We start from the raw sequence: 15,713 nt of genomic DNA, 5'->3' as shown, positions 1-15,713 counted from the left end.
AGAAGCAATTATAAAGAAATTGAGCCCTGTTTTAGGCTGAACTACTGCTCCATTTGCAGTCACTGGCAGCTTTCCAACAGCATGCTCAAATCTTATTAGTCAGGGTGGCGACTATTTGTTCACCATTGAGGAGCCCAGGTGTCACAGTACTGATCAGACCTTCCCTCCAGACACTCATCAGACTTTTATGGTCTCCAGCAGCTGGCCCTAAGTCTGTGTAGGGTACAGTGCTGTCTCCTGCTTTGGCATCTCTGACATCTTCCTGGACATGACTTCCAGTTACTCTTCCATAGCACCTCATGCTTCAATGGCCCTGGGGTCCCAGAATTACAACAGGCTTCCAAAACACTTTGGAAAGTGGTATTAAGCATCCTCTTTTTGCAGTCCCAGTCTTTAACATTCACAGTTTAACATCCTCAGAACATATGGTGTACACGATATTCTGCAAAGATTTTATCAGATGTACTGTAATTTTAGACAGCATTAATTGTATGCAGTTCTAAACAAAGCAATAAACACCCCAAATACAATCCCTTTCTTGAAATTGATTTTCCTATAGGACTTTCTCAGGGTCTCTTGAGTGTGTGCAACATCTACATCTCCATTTTCTCGTTGCAAATATGGGTTATTTGTAGCAGCTATAATTTCGTTCTCCTTCAACATCCCCCTAGATAACTCTTTCTTTGACCTTCTATATTTGCATAGTCAAAAGAGGCAAAACAAAATCCAACAGCAATGTAGCTATTTTCTTAAAAAATATTAGCTTTTTATTTCTTCTTCCAGCTTTTAGGCTCACCCCTCTTTTCAAAGCACTGCCTTACTCTTTTCTTTTGTTCTTTTTGTGGACCTTTATGATTTAAAACTCTATTTTTCAGTAGAAAAACTGCATAGTCTACACTTTGAAATAACTCAGAGTCCTTAGAAACTTTCAAGAGAATGGAAATTATTTTTAAATTACACTTCATTTGCTATAGTCTGAAAGGGATGTGTGTGTGTATATATAATCCTCATTGATGAAATATGGTTAACTCTACTTTTACTAGGCAATTCCATGATTTTGAGAAATCTGCTCATAATTTAATACATATAAAGATTCTTCTTTCAAGTTACTATGATAAGCTATTATTAGATCATGGAGATTTTTTAAGGATATCCGAAATGCACCAGCAGAATAACTAGCAATGATGATGCATCGCCATTAGAAGAATTATTCATTTAAAAGGCAGCAAGATAAAAATAGGATTGTTATCTTTCAGTGGAGTGAAAAGCTTCCCATTTCAGAAAACTTTTTAATATAACATTATTCTTTTCATGCTCGATATAAATAATATTTTTAAAAAATTGAAGCGTTTGTACTCCCTTTCTGAAGCCAGACACAAAAAAAAAATTGATTCTATACACAAATATACTTGCCTTTACTATAATCCCCTCTATCTCTCCAAACACCCAAGTGAAGGTTCACATCATAACCTGAAGACCAGTAGATTTAAATTTAGAAAAATACACTCCATAGGAGTAGAGTCTTGCAAGCATATGGGAATTTGGGTTGTTTGTTTCTTGGGTTTTTTTTGAATAGTGGGTGCTTCAGCTCAGGCTGCAACTACTTCAGCACAACTGAACAAGAGGCACCATTTAAAATATTTCTAAACCTGCTACAGAATCTGTAGTTCAAAAGCAGCACTTTTCCATTGGGAATCAAAAAGTGGCCAATACAGATCTGGAAATTCTGAGGTTACATTCCCTGATGAAATGCTCTCTTGACTTCCTAATAAATTAACCACATCCTTTCCTAGGCTGAGATTAAAAGAATCTTTGCTGCAGAGTTAACCCTGAAGTGATGAAGGCATGAATAATTGCTTCTGCACTAAAATGAGTGGACAAAAATTGTACTTGGAATGAATGCTGTGAAAGAAAATAGTAACATAACTACTGCAGTATCCTGCAGCAGAAGGGGATACAAAATTTTTCACAGATGAAGGAAGAACACCAGAAGTAAAGAGCAGATTTGTCCTCTCCAATGAAACACTAAGTACAGTACAGCTCAACAGAGGCTTCCTCTCAGCTATGAACTTAGAGCACACCTTTGTCAGCAGTGAGTACCAATGAGCTAGTGGCCACCTCTGCTCCCTTGCCTTGTCCCAGAGGGCTAACTGAGATGAAGGAGATGAAGAACAGGGAATATGATACCCAGTGTCTTCTCATTAATCCTCTGGTGGCTCTGTGAAAGCTGTTAGCAGGAAAAGAACTTCCAGAAGAGCACATGGAAGAGTCCTCAGAAGTTCAGGCTGTTTAAGCTAATTTATCATGATAATTAAACACAGGTGAGCCAGTTGTATTTTATCACAATTGTTCATAGGACTGGAATCTTCTTCTACAGAGACAGCTCTGGGAAAATATCTGATTGTGCTTCAGCCGGACTCAAGGCTATTAAACAGGCACCTTTTAGTTGTGTGTTTTGGCAAACTTGGCTTTGTTTTCCTGTGTGTGAAGAATGGTATTACTGATGGCCATTATATCCAGTGTCAGAGGCACAGCATGTAACTCATGCACTCTGTTAGCATTGGAGGTGTGCCAAGGCCCACCAGAGTCGAGCCCCAGCCATTCGGGTGGGTGGCTCACACCACTTGCTGTGAACGAAGACAAAATAGAAGTAGTTACTCCCTGGCAATCCTTACAGCTTCTTACAGCTTCAGTCAGACACAGAATATGTTAGATTCAAAGTTAATCTGGAAATACAGGGTTACGCTTCTTGTATAGACTAATTTGCAACTGATCACTTTCAAAAAGATATTTAAATTATTTTGTCCATGACAAATTTCAAATTTTAGATTAACTCACTACCCTATATTGATGACATCTCTGTAAATTCTGCAATGACATGTAATTTGCATTGAACTCCCAAGAGATACCTATAAACATGAGTCAAATGCCAGCAATTAGCAAAATATCAGGTGAAAAGAAAATCTGTTCTTGCATAGTTACTTCTCAAGGCTAAGTACTGAAGTCTTTGTCAACTTTCAATGTACATCAGTCACAGAATTATATAAGCATAAGCATTGAAGGGTCAGAACACTTCTGCCCTCTGGGAAGCATTAACATGGTCAAGACACTAGTCAGCCTCATTCATTTAAACTTAATTTAAAATGTATTTTAAGCTTCAACAACACAAAAGAAATCCACAGAAATTTCACAAAATTTGAAAAAAAATATAGTTCCTGGAAAGCTTATATAATCAAGAACATTTATTGTTATGTTTATACAAGTTGACTTCATATTAACATCTCCTGATATTTTGATTACTTCATTTAACACCTCCTGATAGTTTGATTACTTTATAGCAGTACAAAGTCAGCTCATATGGTCAATGACAGACTCACCTCCCCAGTGCTCATCACACACTGTGAACAAGGTGGTTTTATTGGCTAATCCTGGGAACACACTGCTGCACTCCATAACAATAGCCTGAGGAATCATTATGATGCAGGACACAATCCAGATAATTACAATGCTGTTCCTTGCTCGCTTGGCTGTGCTTTTAAACATCAAAGGGTGACAAATTGCATACCATCGATCCAAAGCAATGCAGCTGAGTGTTAGGACAGACACAGACACTGAAACTGTCTAAAGAAAAAGAAATATTATATAAATATGAGGTTTTTACCTACAGTTTCAAAAATTATTTACCATACTTTCCCCCCAGAGTTTTAAAAATTTATATTTTCAACACGGTTAGCTCTTTATCTGCAATTGTTAGACTCTCAGACAAAGACTCCTTTTAAAATAACTTCTTACAGAATTACAACAGATATCCTCATCTGCTGTACTCCTACTAGAATCCACAAGATAATTCACACATTGAGATGCTAACTAAACAGAATGGGTGTTGGAAAATCAAATTTTGAAATAGAAAATTTAATCAACTGGGAATGTATAAAACTTTATCTGAAAAAACTTTTCAAACATTAGACAGTGAATTTTATCTTTTTTTCTTTGTAGAAAAATATTATTTGTTGGTTTCTATGTTATATTAGCATACCAGAGCCATCATTTTAATTTGTTTTTTACAAGAACATTGAAATTCAGGATCTCATGAAAAAGTCCTTTACAACAATCAGCTTAAGGCAGACTAAGACATTTTACCTTTTATTCAGTAAAGGAAATAACCTATCACTTTAGTTTTATTGTTTCAATTTGTATGCTTGGTGATCACTCTTCAGATTTTCTTTCACTACAATGGAGGTTTTGAAAAAAAAAAAAGTTGTGATTTTGATTGTATCAAGTAGAGGTCATAGCTGCTGGAGAACTTTGCCTTTGACACTATAGTTCTTTGGCCATCAAGGTATCTTCTGCAAATATAAATTCTGCTGGAGGCACAGAGCTGATGATCTGCCCACACTCTGAGTACTGCTTAATTCTTCTGAATTTTAATGACCACAAAGCCAAGCACTTGTCATTCTAGTTTACCCAATCAGTTAATCCATTCACCTATTCTTAGAAAAGGTACAAATGATGCAAATTATTTCAAAACTAGTTAAGTCCATGGGTAAATGAGAAGCAATTACTGCTTAAGGCAGAAAATCTGATCAACTCCCAGTGAACCTGGATACTTTGACACAAATTCAGTAAACATAAAAAAAGTTTATACTGCCTTCAGAAGTTGGATTCTCTGTCCTGGACACTTGTGTAGCTGTTCAGACCCACACAGAGAGAATATTAATCACTTTATTTCTATTTACAGATATTTTTATTGCTTTACATCCCTTCTGAATAATTAAAAAGATCACAAAAAGTAAAGAGCATCTGAAAAAAAAGTCCCAAAAAGATGCATTGCGAAAGTCCAATAATCAGATGGATGAAAACCAGTCTTTACTATGCATAATCATATTCCCAAGTGGAACACTATTTTAGGCCTCAGCATGTACTCTGAGACACCTACTCAGTATCAGTTATGGACTTTCATTGGATTAGAAGTATTAGGAAGATGCTGTTGTCAATTCTGGTTTTCATAACATGGGTAATGTGTACACAAACAGAAAAATAATACCTGTAAGTAGGGAATCACTTTACAGAGGGTCTGCCCAAAGAACCACGTTTCTGTGATGTCCACAACTAAAGTTGCTGGAAGACAAGTAATTGTGACCAGAATGTCAGCCAGAGAGAGATTCACGATGAAGTAGTTGGTAACGGTCCGCATGTGATGGTTCTTCCACACTGCAAGGCAAACTGAATTTGGAAAGACAAGTTAGTGAGATGGAAATGACTTAGGAAATGCTTTAAGAGGAAAACATTTGACTTAGTGGAATTAAGAAAATGTTTGTGTCCTTTGTTTAACACATAATATGCAAGAACCACGTGTTTTCTTTTAGAGTAGAAACAAGAGCGTACATGTAGAGAGATTCTTGTTACACAAAGAATAGCTTTCCACAGACTGCAGGGTGGGAAATAATCCAATATATAAAACATCTTACTTCTCTGCTAGTTAATCTTCACTAACTACTCATACAACTTCATTTCTCTTTCAAGCCATTGGCTCTACTCTACAGCAATACTCATCTTTACCTGCAAATGTTTATCTATTTTCTATTATGACAGCATGATGCTTAAATCAAATTACTACAACACAGAATCTTGTACAAATATAATTTTATAAAATATTTTACTGGATTTAATATATCTATTGCATCTGCAGAGAGTCTGTAACAATTTTCTGGGTAACTGTGATTTGAATTAAGTTAATAAAAGTAATTTTTGCTGTATTAAATGTTACATTTTTGATGATGATCAAATGCAGCATGTAGCAGACACTTTTTAAGATGTGCCTTTAAAGGTTGTTTTGTGTGTTTTATGTCACTCTTTTTCAAACTGAAAGACTTTTAGAAATGAGGTAAATCAATCTTTAAAATCACTAGACTAAATTCATAAGCTGCTGAATTGAAAATGCCATAATTAAATCTAGGAAAGTAGCAGAAAAGTAATTTTTAAAATAATTTTGGAAGTCAAACCTTTAGTGACTGGTGCAATCAAAAGCTTTTGAATTATTTAGATTTTTCAATTCATTCACCCAAAGATCTTTAAAAACCAATGCCCAAAATTTTCCAGAAACACCACAATACTTTTTGTATGACAAGAATACAATTCATTGTACATCAAAGGGTCTTCCCTGCAAACAATTATTCATCCATCATGCACATCTAGATGAAGATTCAAAGTCTCCTAATCTGTCAGGATATGGCACAGTGCTTAATTTAGATATACTAAACAGATCAGAGAATGTTAAAAAATTGAGCTAAAAAGGTCCTCAAGAGGTTGCCCAAATCTAAAATGGAATCTGCCAGAGCTAAGCCACTCTCTTATAGTCATTAAACTATCTAAAACAGCTGGAAAAAAAATACACAGACTTTAAGGCACACAAGCTCTTGAGATCAGATGCTTCTTTAGATCCTAAGAAGGATTATGTGCCTGAAAGCTTCTGTCTATCTTCCAGCTGTATCAGTTGATCTCATAAAATATATGACTTCATTCCACAAATCTTGTCTTATGTCTCTAGAACAACAGAACTACAGCAAGACTACAACTAAGCAACTGTTGGCAAGTTTACATGTGAAAATGTGCTATATCTGAAGATACCACACATCTCTTAAATGTGCTGCACTGTTTAATTATCTTCCCTACAAAAAAAAAATTCTTCTCATGTCTAATCTACTTTTATTTTGCTGCTATTTGCATACATTTTTTCCTGCACATAGGCAGGAATGAGGAAGAGTTTTTTTTCCTGTAGCAATGCTTCACATATGTAAGGATTCTTGTTATATATTTTCTCAAAACTTCAGATCTCTTTATCTTTTACTCTCAGTCATTCCTAGAACTTCTGCAATCATCCTTGTCGCTGCTCTCTGGGCACTTTCAGATGGAATTGAACCTTTCTGGTGAGAGTGCAGTGACCAAAACTGGCAGAATAGGCTTTCAAGATCTTACCAGTGTGGTGCTGGGAACTGAGATTGCAGTACTTCTTCATGGGGGATATGTTTAGGCACTTAGACTAGGACACAGAGAAAGGGAGAAGCTAGGTGGCCTTTAGTTTCTCTAAGACCAGGTGATTTTATTAACTCTCTTAAGATATAGGCTTCCAAGGTTCATCTAAAACCTCTGTTGTGATGCAACATATGCTCTTCATATATTTTAATGTGTTGCAAAGATAGCTCTGGATTCTGTCACTTGTATAAATTTAATTTTTGCTATATATGTATCATGCTGTCATGAATGCAAATGAAAACCTCTCTACAAAGATCTTCACTGTTCTTGGATGGGTTTTGAAAAGAAAACAGTATAAATTTCTTCTATGGTTTTCTTCCTGAATGCAGAATTTCAGGTTTTCTTAGTTTTGGCCTCAGATACCTAGAATGCAAGGCTTATGAATTAAAGGCTTAAAGGAAACATCATATTGATTGCATTTTCTTCCCATTTGGAAGATTTAAAGTACCTACCAAAGTAATTATTTCTACAGCATTGCATGACAATTACAACATAACAAATCAGAACTTTATCACTGTCACTACTGCATGGGGTTACCAGTTATAGTCTGATAGTACAGAGGCAGCACCTAATATTGCTGCCCCTCTGGAACATTGTGTGCAGTTAGAAATGCAATGCGGGGGGAAAAAATGCAAAAAACCATTTCACTTTAGATAATTTTAATATTTAATTCTAAAAATTTGAAGATCTGGACATTTACTTATGGCTGTACTTTGTCTTAAGTGCAATTCACATTGAAAGTATGGTCCTGTCTTTTAGTTGGACAAAAGTTGATGTTAAGTGGCAATGTTTTTCTGTACTTCTTATTCTTTTTATCAACAGGCAAAAATTAAATAAAAACTTGTTTAAAAGTTCACAGTTTGGCTACTTTTTTCTCACATTATGGTTTCAACAGTCCCGTGTTCTACCCAGTTCAGACAAGTACATCATTTACAGCCATGGATGTCAGTGCCTAAAGGTGCAAGGTTTAAGCAGATATGTTTGGTCTTTGACCAGGTCTATTCCCATTCCTGCACTGGTCCATGTGAAAAAGACCTGAACATAAACATTATTTCTGGTAAAACAAATCCATTAAATTGACAAATATGAGGTCAATCTCACTGGCAGCCAGCTGTATCAGAAATCAATTCATAGCATTCTGCATGTTGAGTTCAAGGCTGTATGAGCAAATGAAACTTTGTGATACCCCAGAGATCTAAGAATTACTACCATATTCATCTCTGACACAAAGAAAGTGAAGGGCAGAACAGAAGTTGTTAAAGGCCCTACAGTAAATCAGACACAGAATGAGAAACTTGGACTCCTAATTCCCTGCCGTGTACTAAACCTTCCAGATCCCACTGCCTTAACACAGATGGAATTCAGATGAACTTCAGTATTTGCTGCTCCTCAGAGTAACATAAAAGACTGTGTCTCTTGCTACTCAGGGTGTAGAGTGTTCAGGAAAGCCAAGGCACAGAAACTACCCCCAAATTCCCTTGAATTCTAATCCATGGGGATAGGCACCTGGAAGGTGAAAAAGCCCAATAGCTTACAAGCATAGAAATGCAAGATAATTTGTTACTTTATATTTCTCTGCTTATGCTTGTATATTTCCCCTTTTGACCTCTTCTCTTCTTCACAGCATAACATATTTCCCCTTTTTTTTATGGCACATAGCACAAGAGCACCTTAATCAGCTTTAAGTTTACATAAGTATTTACATACTACCATAATAATTAAATATCCCAGAAACTCATTCCATGAATGCATTAAAAAAAAAAAAAAAAGAGAGAGAAAAAGAGAGAGCCTGTGAAAAAAAAGTATTTTAAAACCAAGTCAGCTTTTTCTGCCCTCATTGTCCTCTGCTGTTTGCAGTACTGTTTTGAACCTGCCACAAGCATTGGTAATGTTTTCTTTCAGTGCAAGGCTAAAAAGCTGTGAGGATCTGCTATGAGCTATTTGAATAGGACATAATGATAAAAGTCATAAATAAGTCCTAAATGACATAAAGTTAGTTGAATACATTCCTTCCAGACTTGCTCTTTCTGAGTTTACTACAGTCCAAGGTTACTCAGTAGTCATGGACAATAGCTTCATTGATAGTGTTCTAGCAGCTCATCAAGAAAGATTCTCTAGCCTGTGCTCAAAACCTGCTATTTCATAGGCATGAAAAATGGTTTGACTATGCCACTGAATATTGTGCAGCTAGTTAAGTGTCAGAACAAAGGAATTTAATATACACACTCCTTTAATTACACATTTTCATCCCAGGCAGTTTTACAGAGAAGCACTCAGCTCACACAGAAACACTCAAGTAACAGGCTAGGAAAAGAAAGTTCCATGGAGGTGAAATGCCATCTGCCTACCCAAACAGAAATAGCAGAGAGCTTTGAGTTTCTACTTATCCTGAAGAACAGAAGAAAGGATAAGAAAGGTAGTAAAGATTCTCAATTGGAAGTGTTTTTTACCAAAAAGTACTTCAAAATCACAAAATAGGAGATGAGGGCAGAAGCAGTCTTCCTAAAAACTTGGGAGATAACATGGTGTTAACAGGATGCCTGTTTAGTTGGAGCACGGGAGAGTGGCCCAAACTAAGCTCTTTAGACCTCCATCAAAAAATCTATGAAATAGAAAAATAATTTAATAAAACTTCAATTTAACATTATGTGCAAAGCTTTTATGCAGCCTTTGATGTTCCTAGCTATAAATGGGACTGAGAAAGAAAGCGGAGAAAGTGATGTTAACACAGACACTGAAGAAAAGAGGATTAGAAAGGAGGGAAATGTTAAAAAGCAGTTCTGAAACATGCTTCTGCTGCGCATGATTTTCCCCAGTGCTAATGGAACCTAATTACCTGCCCAATGTATTGTATATTTTTCCATATTTTTGCTTTTATTTTACAAAACTGGTCGGAGTTAGGGCTATTCCTGCAAGTGCAAACAGGTAGGCCAGGTTTCACAAGGAGCAGCAGTTTTTCTAATGGCTGTTAGACTGCCCCAGATGCTTCATCTCACCGGGGACATTCCCCTTCACTTTTTCCAGACTTCGGCCGAGCTTTAAAAAGCGAAGCGCTTGTTGTTCCCACCTCTTCCACACAGTGTCAGTAAAGGCTCGGAAACCAGCTGGAGTCGCCAGGCTGAAAGCCTTTGGAAAAAACGTGTGGAGGCTCTCCATAAGCCAGGATAGTTCTGTGATAATGAAGCTGCTTTCTGGACCCATCCTCCAAACACCGATGATCTACCACACCCCAAAAAAGTCTCACAGGAAAGTCCCAACAAGGACAAAAAAATGAAAGGTTAAAATCAAAGTTAAAATTTAAGACGGATTGCTATTAGAAATCCATCAAGAAAGCTTCACCTCATATTCCTGCAGAAAAAAAACCTTCTCTAATACGACAATATAGTGAGATTGGTATTTTTCACGTACAAATTTAGTCCCTGTGGTTTTGTGTCCTGAGGCATTTTAATTAGAGGCTGTAATGGTGTTTAATCAATTAGCACAGCTCATTGTATCTCAAGCTGAATATGAAAACAATAAAAAGGCTCCATCTGGTATAAAGTGCAGCTGCTTGCCTCCTGGAAGATTTATGCTGTCTTGAGCATATTAAACACTGTGCTGCAGTCCTTCCACTGGTGGATTCCTGGGTCAGCTGTCAATTTGTTTTCTACATGTCAACCCTAAATCATTTCCCTTACACTCCAGAAGTCTTGTCAACCTCTTATTCAGTGGGTCATCTTTCAGTGCAACTTCCTGGCCAAAATAGAAGTGCAATTTCCATAACCAGAAATAACTGACATTTTCATGTATAAAGGAACAACTTTATCTCTTATCTAATTTTTGATGAATAATAAATCCCAGATGGAAGTAAACAAAGAATTATCATATTTCATTCTAAACTACAATGATTTTATTTTGCTTTGGTAATTCAGTCTCACAACTGTTTTACTGAAATGTCATAATATAGTCATCCAGAAGTTATTTGGAACTGATGCTGTGATTATAAGAAGTGGTAATCAGCATCTCCAAATGCATTAGGCAGAAAGCTTCTAAAAAACTTTACTCTTAGTTTACAACCAGTGACAAAACATGTGATAAATAGTTTTCTTTTTTTATTCTCTATCTCCTAACCCACCCACCCCCAATTGTTTTCTCCTCACAATTAATTGGTTCTCCATATGGAATTCTTCCTCTTGTTCTCCTTTGGTGATACTACCTGCTGCAATTCAAGATCTGAGTGGTGGGATGTTAAGCAACACAAGGTTGAAAGGAAGGCCAAGTAGATATGCTACCAAAGGGAATTCTGGAGAGCTAGAGCCCCTGTGGAAAGACTGAATGTATACTGCTGGAAGGAAAAATGCTGTCATTAAAACTACCTTCATTATGAATGACTCCTGATTAAGGATTCTTCTGCTTTGACTTAAAAGTCTAAAAATTAGGTGCTTAAGACTAAGCTTATTTAAGGAAGGCTTCTCATGAGTCTTCCAATAATTTCATTGGTGATCTTGATTAAGGGGAAAGAATCATTTTAAATTGCAGAGGATATTTAATTGGGGGTTTTTAAAACCAGCAATGAGAAAACAAACTATTTAAACAACAAAAGATCTAAAACAAAGCAATATCTTCTGTGAATAGGGAGCTATCTAACCCTTAGGCTGTCCATCTCTTACCCACTATTAAGCTCTAAGCTCATACCTTACTTCATTTTTACATAACTAATCTTATCTGACAGAAAGGAGACCAACATGAGACCAGGCTTACATTGAAAAGTAATAGAAAGAATGGCACAAAGAAAATACACCGGTTTACACAATGTTTATTATAGAGGAAATACTGAAAAAAAAATCCTGTGTCTGGTAACAATGCCTGGCAGATAAGAACTGTCCTTGAATACATGATGTGATAGCTTAAAAGACAGACAATACTCTGAGCTAAGGAATTACATGGCCTATCAGTGAGGCAGTAGCTCCTCATCAACAGGAAACACTAAATGTGTTCAAACATGTGTGAAGAAATCCTAAGGAGCAGGTGGCTAGGTCATGTTCCCTATGTATCACATATAAACAAGTGTGCATGTGTAGGTTCCATCACACAGGAAAAATACCAAAACTGTAACAAATGTAGTTGAATAACATAGGACACATGAAATCCCAAAGTATTTTGTTGAACATCGGCTTCACTGGAATGTACTAATGGGGAACTGTCACCCACAAAAGACAGTGAGGATCTACATAAATAAAAAAAGAGATAACAGCAGCTAGTTTCCTTGCAGCAATATGTTTTCTGAGGTTTTCTAACTGCTACATGTTCTATTGTATCAAAGAGTTAAGAGTTGTGGGTTTTGGGTTACTCATCTGCTCCAGAACACTTCTAAATCTTAAGAACTGGCTTATCAAGGCATTAGAGAAGAAAACAAGAACTGAATTCTGTGTAGTGGAAGCTTATTTGTATGGATCACAACTGGGAGTAAAAGCACAACCATCTAACTGGCACTGGAATAATTTTCTAACTCAACCACATTACATAATCTTAGGCATTCAACAATCTAATGGAAATGGAAGTTATTAGCAGAGAATCAGCGAAGCCATAAAAACAGACTGCCCAAAATGCCTGGTTTGGTCAGCTCTGGAGGAAGAGAAAGGTTCCATCACAGAGTTTTCCTAATCTAACTGTATTGATTAAGGCAAACAGATTGGTTTAAAATATCCAGCCCCCACCCCCCAAATCATTACCAGCATTAACTGGCAAACCCAGTCATATCTGCAAAGCTGGCTATACTGATTGACTAGATGTTTAATAATAATAATTGATATTATTATAAATAAAGCCTACAAAATCTTTATCTACACTTCCTATTACAGGTGGAAGAGTCAGAAATTTAGATGTCATACTGTATATGACACTATGATAAAAAGATTTCACACTTGGCCAATTCAGTTGAAAGCTGCATGACATTAAAATGAAGGTGTGTTTCACAGCTGAAATGCTCTGCAACTTTGAAAAAATATGCTTCAAAAAGCATCCATCAGTCACTGCAACATGAGTTGCACTAGGAAAAACCTTTCCATGCCCACGTCTGTTTCTACTGGAGATGTAAGACTTACTGCCTTTTCTGCAGGATATACAAAGAAAATACAATTCACTATGCTAGTGACATGTTCCATCTTGCATACTATACCACTTCTGAATCTGTATCACAGATTCTCATTGTCAATGTAATATTCCACAAACTAGCTAAAATCCTTGCAGTCCTACTGTGCTAAGAACCAGGAGAAAGAGCACAGCTCTGTCAGAGATGGGAGCACCCCCAGGCTCTGCTACCTGTGCCCCCTGCCCAGGAGTTGGCTGTCCATGCTGGAGGCCAGCTCTGGCATGGGGCAGCACCTAAGCTGGGACCAGACTTCTGGGAAAAGAGCTTTTGGAGTTTTGGAGTACTCTTTGGGGAGTCAGCCTTTTGCCCCAGAGCTGCATTTAAGCTCAGGCTCTCACACTAGGCTCAGGCAAAGACCTGGTTGCAAGCATGGTTTTGCCTTGCTGAATTTGATTGTGAAACTCATCCATGGACTTGATTTTCTGGCTTAACCTCAGACCTGTTTCATCAGAACAGTCTGATGGTTGCTGGGAGGTGACTGAAACCTGGTACACATCCTCAGACCTACCAAGCTCTCAGGCACTGTGGGACTGTGTTGGTGAGTGCACTGCCCTGTCAGTCTTGCAGCTGCCCTCAGCTCCTGGCACACCTTCCCCTGGGGAACAGTCCATCATAGCTCTTTTCTGACACATTCCACTTGTGAGACAGGCAGTAAGTCAGCTGCTTATGTCCAAAAAAACAAATTTGACATGCAACACAAAAAATAAAATATGCTTTATAAACAACAAAAAAAAAAACATCTTAAACCCTTCAATTTTTTTTCTGTTTTGAAAAATGGTGAGTAATCCCTATATTATGCAAATAGCAATGTACTTTAGTTGATACTCAAACTCTACTATAAATTGAGCTCATACATTCTCTTAGGTAGAAAAAATATATACATATTGTCTAATTTCCTATATGCTGTCTTCTTAACAGTGATAAAGCCATTCTAGTTATTCATCCAAGAGATAAAGGTGACTCTCATGCTGATATTACAAACAAAGTCCTTTCAATGCCAGGTTCCCCATGGAATCTGAAAAAATGAAATGTAATAATTTAAAATGTAATTAAATGAAATATGCCTCATCTACAGCAACAAAATAGGATTCATGAAGATCATTTAAGAGAATACATGACTCATCCAATTCTACCAACATAGGCATGTATGCCTAGACCTCAGTATTCACTGGATGTCTTTAAAATTACAACAGAGCAGCATTTGAGAGAGCTGCCTATTCATAGGCATTGAGCAGGACTCTGGTATTAGAGCCATACACTGATTTTTTTTTTCTGCTCTAGTCCTAGAAAAATCAAATGGAGGCTGTTGAACTCGATGAGTCAGACTCTGAACTCTTTGAAGAAAGGAGCATAGTTGGGTTCTTACAGATCTCAGCAAAAGTAGCAGTTACTGTAAAACAGATAATAAATAATACATCTATCCAGAGAGGGGTAAGTCTCTCACAATCTCTTTCTGAGCTGGAATGAAAAACAAGTATCACCAAACTGTGTGAGTAAATAAAGTTCCTGAGACTTCTCACTGATATAGTGCATGGCCCCTTACCCTTGGAAGCCAGCAGTGTTGAGGACTTTCAAGCTGGGCACTGGCAGGCTGTATGTGCTAAAGATTGCAGCTCCTGCCAGCTCTGAGAAGGGCTGCTGCCAAGAGGCCCAGCAGCCCAGCTGGGGGGATGCCAGAAGGTTGCTTGTTTTGCCTTCCGTCCTTGATCAAACCAAGTGATCTCTGCTGCACATTTTCATTTTGATGAATGCATGTTCCCTGAGAGAAGCCATTTCATTAGAAAAATCCTGACCCACATGAATGAATAACTTCAACAAGGGTCATTTGCATTCTTCATATGTATAAACAGAGTTAAATGTATGTAGTTGTACATTACCTTGTAGTCTTACTCCAGTTATTAACTACTGCAACTAATCAGCCTGGAATAGCATCAGTAACCAGAGACCTTCAGACATCCTAAAAATACCTTTTCTTCTTTAATTATCTAGTTTCCTATTTTCAAACAATGTTTTTAATGACCTGTTTTCAAATAAAGAAGAAAAAGGTCTTTACATTCAACATACATTTGCACTAGATGTGAAAAGAATTTTGCACTGGATGTGAAAAGGAATTGCAAGAGTTTCATTGAACTGCAGTAGTAAGGAAATTTGCTGGTCTTATTTGCAAAACAGAAAATCCTTACCCTCCACACTTGTTCTGCTTCTAGTGATAAATAGTGACCAAGTGAAGAAGAAAATAGGATAAATCATCATACTGACATTGCCATCTAAATTTCAGATTCCCTTAATGTTCATGTAAATATATCATAAAATCATCTTAAAATCTGTTTCTTTTCCTTGAGTTACACTGAAATACCTGGTGAGCAGCCTACCCAGGCATACAAGAGCATCATTGACATGAAGCATTGTGTGCAATACTGAAACCTGCATTCAAATACAGAGACTTGCCAATGTTTTTCACTTAAACTGGTGCACACAGCAGCTCAGACAGTTTGGGTCAACTCTCCTAATTAAATTGAAAGCAACGCAGCCCTTGTTATATGCTATTATT

At 37.0% G+C, this 15,713-nt stretch overlaps 1 protein-coding gene across 1 annotated transcript in view; it reads right to left on the bottom strand.

Annotated features, from left to right (window-relative positions):
* Positions 1-15,713, bottom strand: part of HCRTR2 (hypocretin receptor 2) — a 33,351-nt gene that overhangs the window by 14,510 nt on the left and 3,128 nt on the right. Inside the window, exons 2-3 of the mRNA XM_005427914.2 lie at positions 5,045-5,223; positions 3,378-3,621 (exon numbers count right to left, since the gene is read on the bottom strand). Of these exons, the coding sequence (XP_005427971.1) occupies positions 3,378-3,621; positions 5,045-5,223 (423 nt within the window). The remainder of the gene's footprint in view (positions 1-3,377; positions 3,622-5,044; positions 5,224-15,713) is intronic.

Source organism: Geospiza fortis, unplaced genomic scaffold (genome assembly GCF_000277835.1).
Source record: "Geospiza fortis unplaced genomic scaffold, GeoFor_1.0 scaffold603, whole genome shotgun sequence".
In the NCBI taxonomy this organism is placed as follows: Eukaryota; Metazoa; Chordata; class Aves; order Passeriformes; family Thraupidae; genus Geospiza; species Geospiza fortis.
The sequence above is the reverse complement of the archived record's forward strand: the minus strand, read 5'-3'. Positions and strand labels throughout refer to the sequence as shown.